The sequence below is a fragment of the Gastrolobium bilobum genome, unplaced genomic scaffold (genome assembly GCF_033153095.1).
Source record: "Gastrolobium bilobum isolate Gb01-03AN ecotype WA unplaced genomic scaffold, APGP_CSIRO_Gbil_v1 utg79983, whole genome shotgun sequence".
NCBI lineage: Eukaryota > Viridiplantae > Streptophyta > Magnoliopsida > Fabales > Fabaceae > Gastrolobium > Gastrolobium bilobum.
Genome location: NW_026899686.1, coordinates 30,360 through 44,513, shown reverse-complemented (window position 1 = coordinate 44,513; position 14,154 = coordinate 30,360). Strand labels below are relative to the sequence as shown.

At 34.3% G+C, this 14,154-nt stretch overlaps 2 protein-coding genes across 3 annotated transcripts; one reads left to right on the top strand and one right to left on the bottom strand.

Annotated features, from left to right (window-relative positions):
- The first annotated feature begins 203 nt into the window (after positions 1-203).
- Positions 204-4,771, top strand: LOC133292574 (E3 ubiquitin-protein ligase RGLG5-like). 2 transcript variants are annotated; one of them, XR_009748939.1, is made up of 13 exons: positions 204-286; positions 520-840; positions 1,918-2,002; positions 2,086-2,226; positions 2,325-2,438; positions 2,511-2,608; positions 3,303-3,382; positions 3,449-3,554; positions 3,648-3,775; positions 3,888-4,071; positions 4,230-4,286; positions 4,385-4,520; positions 4,605-4,771. XR_009748939.1 is itself a non-coding variant. In XM_061491000.1 (12 exons), exons 1-12 carry the CDS (start codon positions 275-277, stop codon positions 4,463-4,465), a joined length of 1,407 nt encoding a protein of 468 aa, XP_061346984.1. In that variant the 5' UTR covers positions 204-274; the 3' UTR covers positions 4,466-4,771. The 2 variants fall into 2 exon arrangements, 1 of the variants encoding a protein (XP_061346984.1); XM_061491000.1 differs by having other exon boundaries at positions 4,385-4,771.
- Positions 4,772-5,427: 656 nt separating this feature from the next.
- LOC133292577 (mRNA export factor GLE1-like) lies at positions 5,428-6,244 on the bottom strand. The gene is made up of 3 exons (XM_061491004.1): positions 6,176-6,244; positions 5,919-6,055; positions 5,428-5,638 (listed from the first exon to the last, which is right to left on the bottom strand). The coding sequence occupies exons 1-3, from the start codon at positions 6,242-6,244 to the stop codon at positions 5,428-5,430; spliced, it is 417 nt and encodes a 138-aa protein (XP_061346988.1).
- Positions 6,245-14,154: the final 7,910 nt, after the last annotated feature.

Here is a 14,154-nt window from a genome sequence, read left to right as displayed (position 1 = left end):
GTGTCAATCTTGTGATATGATTGTTAAGTATAATAAGTACAAACATTAGTTTACTTGTTAACATGATATAAGTGTAAAATGCCCATATAACCCAAAAATCCTCATATAAACATTATAGATTATGGATTATAGAACTTGACTAATCTTAAAAAACTTGTATGAACGGGGAGAAAAGGGGTGAAAAAAAAATTTAGCAGTTGACTTGACCTTGTTAGCTTTCTTCTAACTGCACCCTTCTTTCTGTCATAATTTGTTTTCAATTGTTGTTGAAGAAATGCATTCGGAGGTATATGAAAAAGTCTCACTGTCTTCTTGGTATCTCGAAATTTGGTTCTCCAATTTTTGGTTAGAATTGTGTTTGCTTTGCATGTCCCTCAAGTTGTTTTAGTTTCTCAGAAAATTTTTAGTCATTAGTCAAAGTTGTGAGCTTTTGTCATGATTGGTTATTCTAGTTTGATTCCTTAACCCAAGTTATATAAAACATGATGTGTGTGTTTTTCATATGTTTTGGGATTGCAGCTTGAGACTTGGACAGCTTTGGTTGCCATTTTGTGCTTTCTGGGCTTTATTCTGAAGGAGACAGTTATGGGAGGGAAGAGTTCAAAAGGGTCTAATAGGGAACATGTTTCCTCATATGAATATGCTGGTTCTTCATCTTCATGGGATAACTATGGAAGATATCCAACACAATCACCACCATACCCTCAGCAAAATCCATATCAAACGCCTCATCACCACCGTGCATCAGCATCAGCTCCATTTCATGATTATGGACAACCAAAAAGGAAGTTGGATAGGAGGTATTCCAGGATAGCTGATGATTACCGTTCACTTGATGAGGTAACTAGATCATTGCATGTAACCGTGTTTTGTGATTTTTCTTATATATGAACAATTATTTGATCTTGTTTGATTTTCCTTGTCATTATCATTGACTTTTCTTTTTGGTTGGGGGGGTTGCAAAAGGGACTGTTTTTATCATTGACTTATCCCTGCCTTTATAATGTGAAAGCCATCTATACAAAGTTCAAGTCTTTGACACCAAAGGAAGAAAAAGAAACTAAGAAAAGGAACCAATTTAATCCATCTAATTGGAGAAAAGGAGATGTTATGAATAGTTCTGCCTGAAATCAGAGTAGACTTTTGTGCCTCAGTTACAGTGAGGATTTGGATATTTAAGCTCTGAATTTTTTGTAATAAATAATAATTCTCATAATCAGGATTTAGTGTAATGATAAACATGAGAACTTCCTCTTTTTGTTGTATCCAATTTTTTATTTTTCCACGGCTAAAGGGCATTAGAATTATTACATTTTTAACATTGAGTAAATCATTTACTTGAGCAACATGGGATTTGAATTCAAGTCATAGAAATTACATAAACAAGGTCAGCTGAAAAGATGTGGCTAAGAGAGGATGCTATATGTTTCATTAAAGAGACTACTTCCCCACCTTTTTCTTGCTTCTCGTCATGCATGCATGCATCATCAGTGGAGCATCCAACATTTTAATTTTCTAATATTCCTTAGCAGATAGATGTTATCAAAGATAACTATGTCTATATACATAAAAAAGAAACAAAAAGAAAGAAAGAAAATAAAAAGAAAACTATGTATGTTGCTGTTAGTAAACTAATCCAAGTATGCAGTAAGGTTGACTTGAGATATGTGGATGAAGCCAACTGCTGAAATTCTTTTTTGTTTTTTTTTCTTTGCTCACTATTCAATAACTCTATTAAAAATATTCACAACTAATTGTACAAGTAACATTATGATGTCTGTAGTAAAACATGTTTTTGTTTTATGGTGAAAGTTTATTAAATGTTTCAACTAACAATTTACATCTTTACAACCCCAGAGAGAGGAGGGGTGGGGGGGAACCATTATTTTTGTCAAATAATGAAGTAATTGAACACAGGTTACTGCTGCTCTTGCAAATGCTGGGCTGGAATCTTCTAATCTCATTGTTGGCATTGATTTCACAAAGAGCAATGAGTGGACAGGTTTTATCTCTTACTGAGATTTTGATGCTTTAATCTTTTGTAGTGAGTTGTAATGCTAAATATATACTTCACTTTGAAAACAGGGAAGAGGTCATTCAACAGAAAAAGTTTACATGACATTGGAAGTGGTCATAATCCCTATGAACAAGCAATCTCTATTATTGGGAAAACTTTATCTGCTTTTGATGAAGATAACTTGATTCCTTGTTTTGGATTTGGAGATGGTATTGCCTGATTTAAATCTAAGTGCTTTTACAATGAAGTTGTTTCAGTTTCCAGATTGCAAATCTGATTGTTTCTTTTTTGTCAATTTTTTTGTCAGCTTCTACACATGATCAAGATGTGTTTAGTTTCCATTCAGATGAGAGGTTCTGCAATGGGTTTGAGGAAGTCTTAACACGATACAGAGAAATTATTCCTCACCTCAAACTTGCAGGTTTTTCTTTCACCCCTTATCTTAAGAGTTTTTAAATTAGGCTCATTATGAATCATTGCATTTATGTCACAGGACCTACTTCGTTTGCCCCAATTGTTGAAATGGCTACGACTATTGTTGAGCAAAGTGGTGGCCAATACCATGTATTGCTAATAATTGCAGATGGACAGGTAATTATCTGATTCATATTTCACTGTTGACAGATACACTTTTTTAAGTACTTTGTATCTGCGTCAGTCATCTTAAGTCTCATATCACAAGTCAAGAAACTGCGATACTTTATTTGTAATTGTCAGAGAATAATATAAATTATTAAAAAAGACCCTTACCTAACACCTTAAGGTTTTGGGTTGAAGTGGTTCTTTACATGGTTCAGAGCTTCAGTGACCACAAGGTCACGAGTTCGATCCTTACCGCCCCCTACTTTCAAGTGGAATTAAATAAAAAGTACAAAAGGTAAACCAAAAAATCAAAAATTGAGCCTGTGCAATATCCACGTTTCAAGCCCAAAGGGCTCTTGTGTGAAGGGGTGTGTTAGAGAATAATATAAATCATTAAAAAAGAGTGTTAGAGAATAATATAAATCATTAAAAAAGACCGTTACCTAACACTTAAGGTTTTGGGTTGAAGTGGTTCTTTACAGTAACAGACAAGCATAGTTTCATTTGGTTTGCCTTGGTAATGCTAATATCTAATGTAGCTCATAATATCATGATTATCATCTTACCAGTTGCACAAGAGAACTGAATGTCAACAATTCTGTCAATGCTTCGATAGAATAATATTAGTGTGTTATATATAGATATCCCTTGTTTCTGCCCTATGATCGGGCTTCAAAAACTGATACACGGCATGTTGCCACAGGTGACCCGAAGCATCGACACACAACATGGCCACTTAAGTCCACAGGAACAAAAGACAATAGATGCAATAGTAAAAGCCAGGTAAGTTTTTAATTTTCTCTCTTGTGGAGTATCATTCTGCATTCTTATATTCTTTTTAAATTGCAGTCAGTATCCACTGTCAATAGTTTTGGTGGGAGTTGGAGATGGACCATGGGATATGATGAGGGAATTTGATGATAACATCCCTTGTCGAGCATTTGACAATTTTCAGGTTTTGTGTAACTCACTTAGCCTTTTTTACTTGCCATATTGAAATCTTCCTAGTATGCTAAAATGCGATATTTTTATCTGTGGCTGGATGCAGTTTGTGAATTTTACTGAAATAACGACGAGGAATGTAGATTCAGCAAGAAGAGAGACAGAGTTTGCTCTTGCAGCTTTGATGGAGATACCTTCTCAATATAAGGCAACCATTGAGCTTGGCTTATTAGGGTAATGTCTGGATATCAATATATGAAAATATGGTACTCATAGCCTGTTATGTTAGGCTTTCCTAGTGTAATACTAATAACTGAATTTGAAAAACTCATGCCTTCATTGGTAGTGCACGGAGGGGATATTCACCAGATAGGGTTCCTCTACCGCCGCCTCTTTATAACCGGACTTCTTCCAGCATCGGCGCAAAATCTTTTCGGTCAAACAGTTTTCAGCAAAGTGTACCTACACATACTGGCTATGATAGTGGTGTTCACACAGAACCATCTACAAGTTCTTTATATGATAATAAGGTATTAAGGCCATGCTTTCCAATGTAAGAAGCACCTTTCATATTAACCTGAGACATAGTTTAGCTTTCATCCCTTGATGTCATCATAATGATTCACAATAATTTCTTTGTCCCTTTCAAGAGCGGTTTATAATTTATATATGACATGTTTGACTACAGGTTTGCCCCATTTGTCTCACTAATGGAAAGGATATGGCCTTTGGTTGTGGGCATCAGGTAACCAATGATATTATATGCTGCTTAATTAAGTTTGAATCTAAGGCTATATGAAAACTATATATGATCCCTCTCCCTTTTATTTCCTCCCATGGCAGACTTGTTGTGAATGTGGAGAAGACCTCCAATTCTGCCCCATATGTAGGAGCACAATCCATACTAGGATAAGGCTTTACTAGTTAACTTTGCTGTAGACCTGCTTTCAATGAAATTTTCATTCATTGCCAGAATAAGGTTAGCCATGAACGTTTTGATAACGTCAAAAACTGAATGTTCTGTTGATACCATAACTCATAAATTAACATGATTTATAAGCAGGGTCGCAAAGAGATGTGCAGAGTTGGTCTAGGTCTTTTGATGGATGGGTTTCTTGTGCATGAAAACTTACATGCCCAGTACGAAGAGTTGTTTATAGAAATAAAGGACCTTAACCACCCCTTCTTTTGTATATATGGAGTTTGTGTGTAGACCTCATGTTTTAAAGTAACCTGCTTGTATAAAAATTGCTCAGAGTGTTTTGAACACCACCTTTATTTTTGGTTTTCTCTATTCAGTCTTTCTATGAATTTTGAATCCATTTAATTTGATTTGCTTTCATAAGAAGGGGTGGGAAAAAAATTCTTCAAAAAATCCTTTCATGGATACGGATACCTAATTTTTGTTTATTTAGAACGAATCCCACATTTTTTAAGAATAAATACCTTTTTAGATCCTTAACAAAAAAAACATAACACATTTTAATCCCTTAGAAAAAAAAAAGTCGACTTATAATCCCTCTGAAATTCTAATTCTTTGAAATTGTGATTCCTCAGAAATTCAAAGAAGACCCATATTAGTCCCTTAAAAAGGACTAATATAGATACTTTTTTTTCTAAGAAATTAAAATGGATTCCATGTTTTTTGTTAGGGACCCAAAAATGTATTTACTCTTTTTTTTTTTAAACTGAACTCTTTACGGCATGTTACATGTAGATAAAATCAGATGTAACATGACTAACTCCTTGGGAAAAAAAGATGATATTTGAAGCTATTCGCTTACAAAGTAGTCTCAACTGTCCTTTAAACAACTTACTTTCTCCCTAAACTTTTTTCTACCAAAAAAAAAAAAGAAAAAAAGAAAGCCAACAAAGTTTTACAACCTTCAATAATGAAGGGATGCATTTGACAACAAATTAGACAGCAGGCTCTTTCCCTCTGGCTCTTGAAGGAACTTCTTATCTTCTATGTAAGTCTCTATTTCTGTAACAGTCTTTGTCAATTCTGGTGCTTGCCGTGATTTCAGCTGAACTAAAAAGTTCTCAGAGATGACTTTCAACATCTTTAAGAATTGAGATTTATATCTTCTAAAAAGGGTGTTGAGATATATAGTCTCACATTGATTGTATGTGCAACTAATGTGGCCTTTATAAGGCCTTGGGCACTCCCACCCCTTGAGCTAGCTTTTGGGGTGGTGTATCCCAAGGTTCTTTACATGGTATCAGAGCTTCGCCGCCCCCCACTTTCTCTTGTGGCGTTTCTTAGCACAGGTAGGCTGAGCCTGTTGCATTGTCCACTCTTCAAGCCCAATGGGCTCTTGTGTGAGGGGGTGTGTTGAGATATATAGTCCTAGTATATAACAAAGCACCTCAACATTCTACATTACTTACTTGCAAGAATGCGTTGAGCGAAACAGTTGTATGTTGATTGGTTGGGAGAGCATTCAAGAACCTTGCAAGCCATGCCCAACCTTCTTGTATGCCATGTAAATTTTGAACATTTGGAATTTCAGTCTGTTGAAAGAAGCATGGAAAACAGATCAAATGAGATCAGTAAGATGAGAAACAGTAGTTGGCAAACTGCAAATATGGTCCATGCAAATTTGTTAAAAATTTGAGACAATCATGACATACCTGAACCAGTGCGCCATACACCATCATGTATGATTCTAACCACTCTAAATAATGTTCTGTACTCTCCATCTTTCCATCATCTTCTCGATAACCAATACTTCTGAAGTATGCCTCTCTTGATTGAAAGGTAGACTGACGGAATAAAAATTAAGAATCCAGATTCAACAGCGTAAGTACCCCATGTTTATAAAATTATATTTAAAGAACACATCCACGAGCATATATTATCAGAATAAACAATTATCCTCCATCCATGAGTAATATTATATATTTTGAGTTGAAATATTCAAGGCAGTGAAGAAATAGCACTAGTGTGAACTAAAAAAATAAAATATTCTTTTATATATCTATCATCCAATATTGCAAAATTATGCTTTCTGCAGTAATTGATCTTTCTCTGTAGAAATGTCATTGTTACGTCATAAAAGTTGGATAGCTACTGTTTACATTATAGCAGTTAAAGCAAAATCTTATTGCTTCTCTCATAGAGATAAAATGGACTCAAACCTCTTATTTAGGCAAAATGTTGTATAAAAAGGACGAATAAACGAATTTTAGGTAGCATAAGTGTTTCTTACTTCAAATTGAATTTAAAGAAAGTTAAAATATAGTAACTGTCTCCTCAACAAATCAACTATACCACAATCTATTTAACACGAGGCTAGGATACTACACAAAAAGAATAAATGGCTCAGTAATGTTCTCATGTTATATCAAGTTACCTTTCTGTAAACCATGTGCTTTGGGACGGTGTATGGGTAGGCCCTGTGAAACTCAGCCAGCAAAACATCCATTGCCTGTGGGACTTGCCTTGCAAATGAAAAACAATTAAACCCAAAAGCAAATAAATTATTATTATTCCTTGAAGGCTTGATTCTGTACCATCCTCCTAACTAATCCTAAAGGCTAGAAATTAAACTTGTACCTGAGATGTAACGAGAACAATGACATGGGCACTTGCAAAGGCAGTATCATGACGGATTAAGTGCATTGTCAGTTGTCACAAACAACTTCATTTACTAACAACCATAAAAGGGTAACCAAATTCTACCATATCTCACTAGTTTTTGTTCCTCGTTTTGAATCATTTTAGCCAATTTCAGCCAAATGTTATTTGATCACAAATATTTTCAAATACCTCTTTTAAGGATTTTAAAACAAAAAGGTTTTATACAGACTAGTCATAACTTAGAGCTTTAATATTTTAATTGCTGTATACTTTTTCCATTTATTTGCTATCTTCCGTAATCCATATACCACAAACGCAAAAGATAAATAAATAAACCCAGTTTGAAGATTAGTCTATTGTTTGTCATATGATCTTTTTTTTTTTTTTTTTTGTAAGCTGTCATATGATCTTTGTTCTAGTCCAATAAAGCAGAAAGAAACTATATCAAGAGAATGATGATAATGCCGAAGCAGTAACCAATTGGCTAAACAGAAAGAAGAACGAAACAAGGATTGTGAGAAAATACTATTTCTCTTTTCTTAATTTTATTTAACCAAAAAACAACCGAATAACAATAGGGTTCTCCAAGCCTTAAATAGGCAAAATAAAATAACAAAAAAAAAGTAAAGAACTATAATCATGCGCAATCAAAGGAGATAACGCACAATAACCGCACACTCAAACATAATCTAAAATAACAAAAGAAAATAACTAGTAATTATTAAAAATCCCTAAAATAACAAAAGGAAATAACTAGTAATTATTTTTCCATACTTCTTCACGAAGAGACTCATCTCATCTTCATCAAGATCACTTTCGGAATCTCCGTTTTCTTTTTCCTCATTCTTCTCTGTGCTTGGTGTTGAGGCTTTTAAGGCAATTCCCTTACTTTTCTTGATGGCTTGTTCCTTCAAGGTTATCCTACTTAGCTCTATTTCATACTCTTGAAGTTTTTCGAACAAGGTTGCAAGATCCATGATTTTCAAATCTTTTGATTCCGTTATAGCCGTCAACTTGGGTTGCCATTCCCTATTGTGCACACTTCTCATCACCTTAGCAATTAACTCAAGGTTAGTAAAAGATTTATCTAAAGCATTTAGATGAGTGACAAGGTGTGTGAATCTCTTTTGCATACTTTGAATACTTTTATTTTCATGAATCTCAAACATTTCAAATTCTCTAGTGAGTGCATTTAATTTTGTAAATTTAACATCACTAGTTCCTTCATGGGTTATTTGAAGAATATCCCACATTTCCTTAGCATTCTTACAATTTGAAACACGAAAGTATTCATCATGACCTAAGGCATTTGTGATCAAGTTTTGAGCTTTAGCACTCCAATTTCCTTTCTTAATTTCATCTTCGGTGTAATTATCTATATCTTTAGGAACATCTTCATCTTCCGCATTTCTTATAGTAGGTGGTGTATACCCTTTTGAACTACATTCCATACTCTTAAATCATTAGATTGAAGAAATATTTTTCATGCGACTCTTCTAATAAGAATAATCGATGCCATTGAAAAATATAATGACCCTAACTGGTAAATCTTAATTAGAAATTTAATTTAAGGATTTAAATGCCATAATTAGATTCAGAGCATGATTTCGAGTATTTTGATTGTAATCATGACTAGGTTATGAACAGTGCGTTCTGCCGGATAATTTGCAGTCTTATAAATTAACCGGTAGAGCTTAAAATGAGCAAAATGATTTTAGAGACATAATTTGACAATTTTGACGCCAAATATGAGTTCAGAACGAAAAATTGTATAGTTTGGCACTTTCCGTGAAAATCTCGTGAATAGTGTTTTCTACCGGGTATTTTGTAATGCTGTTTAAGCAATCGGTAGAGTCCAGAAATAAATAATTGATGAAATAAAAATAAGAAAGTCCAATATATGCCATACAAGTCAAAATAGGACCAATAATGATAAGTTTATAAGTTTTAAGTTTCGTAAGTAAACGACCTACAGTTAGTGGTTCACAGTGCATTTCGTCAAAAACGGTGCAGAAACCATACTGTGAATTATGAATATTGTTCCTTAAGAAATAAAAATTAATGTAAATGCATTCAGAAAAATAAAAATATGTACGTAGCTTTAAGTTAATTCCGGGCAGTTTAAGGGAAAATACGCGAAAGAAAAACATCCGATCAAAAAGCCACATGTGCTTAAAAGACCAAGTCACTCAAAATTTCACTATTCACATCAGTTTCTCTCTCCTCTCTTCCCTCAAAAACCCGAGCTGCTCAGGGAGAAAGGGGGGGGGGGGGTTAGGGTTTGATCTTGTTTTCTTTGATTCTCACTCAATCTTCCACCAAATCACAAAGTCCACTACATGAAATTGATTGTAAACCACCCAATGAATCCATTCCACCGATCAATTTGAGCTATAGTTGATTGTGTGAAGAGTTCTTCCTCCCCACATTTTTGAGTTACTATTCATCAAGGGAAAAAAATTGAGTTTTGGATGGAGCTTTGATTGGAGGTTGCTCTCTAAGCTTTGTACAAGTGTTTAGAGGTAAGAAACCCCTATTTCCATGGTATTAGTTTGATGATTTGAGCCATGAAAATTATGAGCATGTGTTGGGTGGAAAATAAGCTAGTTTAAAATGTAAAGTGATGATGTATTGTGTATGTTTTGGAGATAGGAAAAGAAAAATAAGCATTGTATGTTAAAAAAATTAAAAAAAATCCCATGTATCTCTTCCCCTATGCCTCGGCCTTGTGAGGGTAATTAGGGTGTGAATTGTAAAAAACTTATCTTATGTATTGGGAAGGCTTAATGTGTTGGGAAAGTGGAAATTTGATGAATTAGTAAGAATGCTTAAGTGAGAAAAAAATCTTATAAATTAGGTCCCCTATGTTTCGGCTTTGTGAGACTTTGGAGGGGTTTGATGTTTAAAAATTTAGTTGAATACCTTGTAGAGATATATCTATGTAGGCATATACATATGTGAGTTAGTAATTAAGTGAAGAAAATTGAATGAAAAAGAAGAGAAACCTTGGCTTCTCCATCTTGGATTTCGGCCTAGAGGGTGATTAGGGGTAGATTTTGTTACATTTTATTTTAATAAAATGTGTTGTATTTCAAAGTATGAAATTGATGAGTCAAGAAGTTAAATGGCTTGAAAAAAAAAATTGTTGGAAAAATATCTTGATTCCCTAAGGGGGCGTTTGGTTGAGGAGAAATTTTTGGAATACTAGGAAAATGTAATTGATAGGAAAATGGTTGGAAAGTGAGTTAGGTAGGAAAATGTAAAAAAAGTTGTTTGGTTTGAACAAATTTTACTGGGAAAGTTAGGTAAGATTTATAAAATCTATGTTTGGTTTAAGGTAAAATATAGATGGGAAAATAAGTGACAATTACAAAAATATCCCTGTTTTTACATTTTGGAAGGGCGAGATTTGTATGATCTTGTCATTACGTTGAATTCTTGCACAGTAGATTATGGATGCACCATAATATCCAGCATTCTGTTTTTAGTTCAACAAGTGTAATTACAACATTTAACACATATGGTTGTCGTGATTTCTCAGTTTTTGGTTTGAATTAAAGTTAGATAATGCTATTAAAAAAAATCTTACAAATTCAGATTTATTTGAAGTTGGGATTTTCATATGCTCACTTGAACAAATATTAAAATATGAAAGCTACTATTACCTCTTGTAATATAGTGGTGTTAGAGAAATTTGTTTCATTACAAACGTTAAGAATTCAAATTTATGACAATGTCATAGACAAATACTATAACACGAATACGAATCAATCCATTTGAAAATATTACAATGACTTTTAATTCAGAGACATTATACAATGTTTTTAATAAAGCTTATCCAAACATATAAAAAAAGTTTCATAAATGACATATAAGTATGCAGATTCCAAGTCAGGTGGCTCTGGAAGTGCACCACCAAGCGTGATAGCATTACAGTCATGCTAAACCATGTCTCAGGTCCATCTTCTTTGGTATAAAATTACATATTACAGAATATGTAACACAAATCATGCGGTGGTGTTTTAAGACGCACTAATCACCAATATTGTCTGTCATCATTGTGTTTGTACCTGTTACAGAGTAATCATATGGATCGTAACCATATTAGAAAAAAATTACTGCATTACAATCATGTTACAAATGTAACAGCACATATAGAACCAAAAAATTTCTTCTGTTGACATCAATCGAAACAGAAATTCATAATGGAAAAAGAATCTTCATAGAGTATAGCCGAATCACCATTTTTTGGCTGTTAAGAGAGCTTCATATGTCTTTCTTACTTCACCTAGCTATGTGTCTCAATAGGGTATAGCCTAATTAGATCTTTTGCATTAATTTTTTCAAGGAAATAAATATTCTTGGTGACCAGAAGCAGCCTTAGGCATATATAAATTGAAAAGGCTGTAAGAACATAAAGTAAAAAAGAAAGAAAAGATGGTTATCAAATCCTATTTAAAGGCTGTAAGAGTTTAACATCGATCCTATAGTTTCTCTATGCCATCATCATTCAAAGTTACTTGTTCGGTATATTATTTACTTCCATACATCAATTTCCAAATTTCACTACACCATATATTAACAATCATGTTCAAAGGAAGTGTCTGCTATATATGTTTTCTCTAACTTACGACACATGCTTCTGAAACATGAAGGGTTCTATTAACAGGTTCAAATATAAATGCTCTTGTCAATGAGAAACACAGCTTTAATATATTACAGTATCAAGCTAACGGTAGCAGGCAATCATAAGCACATTGGTAGATATACTCAGACATTATCCTTGTGACCTTGAATATGGCAGCGCAAGAACAAGCAATGCATCAAACATAAATTGCTATATATCTTTAACCTCATGATTGATTCTAATTTTTTTTTATATGTAGTCTGTTAGTGCTGTTTGCCTATCTTCATTGTGTTTCTATCTACACCATACACTAATTATTTCTACTTATGCAGAAACTAACATTTAAGAGTAGTAAACATAAATTACACGACTCAAGAACATACACATTACAATGAAATTTGACAGCTTTAATTCTCATCCACATTCCACCTGTCACCAGAATTTTCTGATCTACAAAGGGTGTACAACATTGAAGGAAAGATAATATATCGCTGGAGATAAATCTACTGGACTGAACTCAACATGAACATCATATGCTAAACATTTAAAAAAAAAAAGATAAAGAAGAAAACCAAATCTGAACCAAAAAAAAGGACAAATCAAAGAATCAACTGGATTGAACTCACTATGATGATTACATGATTAAAGTTTTTCTCTTTTTTTGTTTGGTCATATATGATCAAAGATTATAAATTAGAAAAAACCAAACCTTTCTTAGCTTTACGCTACCGCAGATGCTCCTGCAGCTACCAGCTTTCTAGTAAGGTTTAAAGCTGAAATGGGATTACAGCATAGAGTTCAGTTGAAGGTAAGAACACGAACCTACATGAAATTTGTGAAATTAAAATCTAACACCATGGCTAACGGAAAAACAAATTCTTTGTGTGGAAAAAAACCTCAACGACCAAATAAAAAAATTTCCCTTACCTCACCTTTGAGAGTAACCAACCTGATGCTTGTTCAGTGATGGTTTCGTTTTTTCAAAGCAGACACAGGAAGAAAGTATTTTTTTGGCACATCTGATTCCACTGCCCTTGTGTGTTCCTGTGTGCAACTGAGGGTATGGTCGTCATGTGGTTAATCAGCCATTTCTCCATTTAGGTAGACATCGTCCAATACCACGTCTCAGATGGGAATCGGTTGCCTTGCATTTGGGCTAAATTGACATGCAAACTCGATCGATGGGGAACTGATTTTGCTAGCGAAATTTTCAAAATTCTTCAACCAAACACGGTGATTCAAGAATCCCACTTATCTGAATCCTATCTATCTGATGAGATAACTCCAACCAAACGCCCCCTAAGGGTATGTCCACGGTCTTTTGAAGAAAAATGGCATGATTTATGTAGAAAATTCTCAAGTGAACACTTGATTAAATTAAAGAATGCTAACGATTATAAAATGGTCTAGACTTGTGTATTGACATAGGATTGGCAAAAACGTAAAGAAACGAAAATAAGCGATAAAATGTATGTCTTATGTAAAATCTAGGCATGATAGCATTTTATTGATTTATATTTTGGATTCTTTCTCTAGGTGTACCTAGGGACTGAAAAAGATCAGAATCTCTTGAAGATATATAAGTAACTTGTGCCACAAGTAAGCGGATTGAAAAAGCTTCAAGAGGTAAGCTCTATGTTTAAGGAGTCTTTTCCTGCTTGAGTGCTCCACCATGGTTGGTGAACTATGGTTGGATTGTATGACTGTTGTTTGGATACTTTGTATAAATGCATTCATATAGAGTTATTTGATAACATGATATGACTTGTTCTGATATGATTTCCGTATTGATGTATGGTACACTGATGTCTTCTTGGGGGTTTCCCCTGAGATTGACGATGTACACCTCTGACGTATTCTGGTTCCGCTTGGGGTCCTCCCTTGGGAACACGTGCGTTGATTTTCGCTTGGGGTCCTCCCTTGGGAATGACGGTGCACGCCTATGATATGATATAGATATATGCTTTGTTCTGTTATGATATCTGTTATATGTGCATTGTATACTCTGTATCTGACTTTCATGCAGGAGTGAGCCAGAGGTATGGAGAATTCTCTATAAACCTGGAGCTTATTGAGATTGTTATCTCACCTCTCTTTGGGGACATCATTTCAGGTGCCCAGATTCCCGGTGAATCCTCACTAGGCATGGACGCGACCCGGGGTTGAGACGTTGGGACGAATCAGTTTTTGAGTAGCTGTAGGCTACTAACCTTTTGGAGTGCATTTATATTATTCAGTATTTCCGTATTTGATGGATCACGATGTTGGATCCCTTACTTTGTATATGGCCTGTATATGTTTTGTACATGTCCTCCAGTTTGATGCATGTACATTTGTGTATTCAGGCATGTTGATATGACTATGTAGTATTCAGTTATGTTATGTATTGGATTGCATGCTATT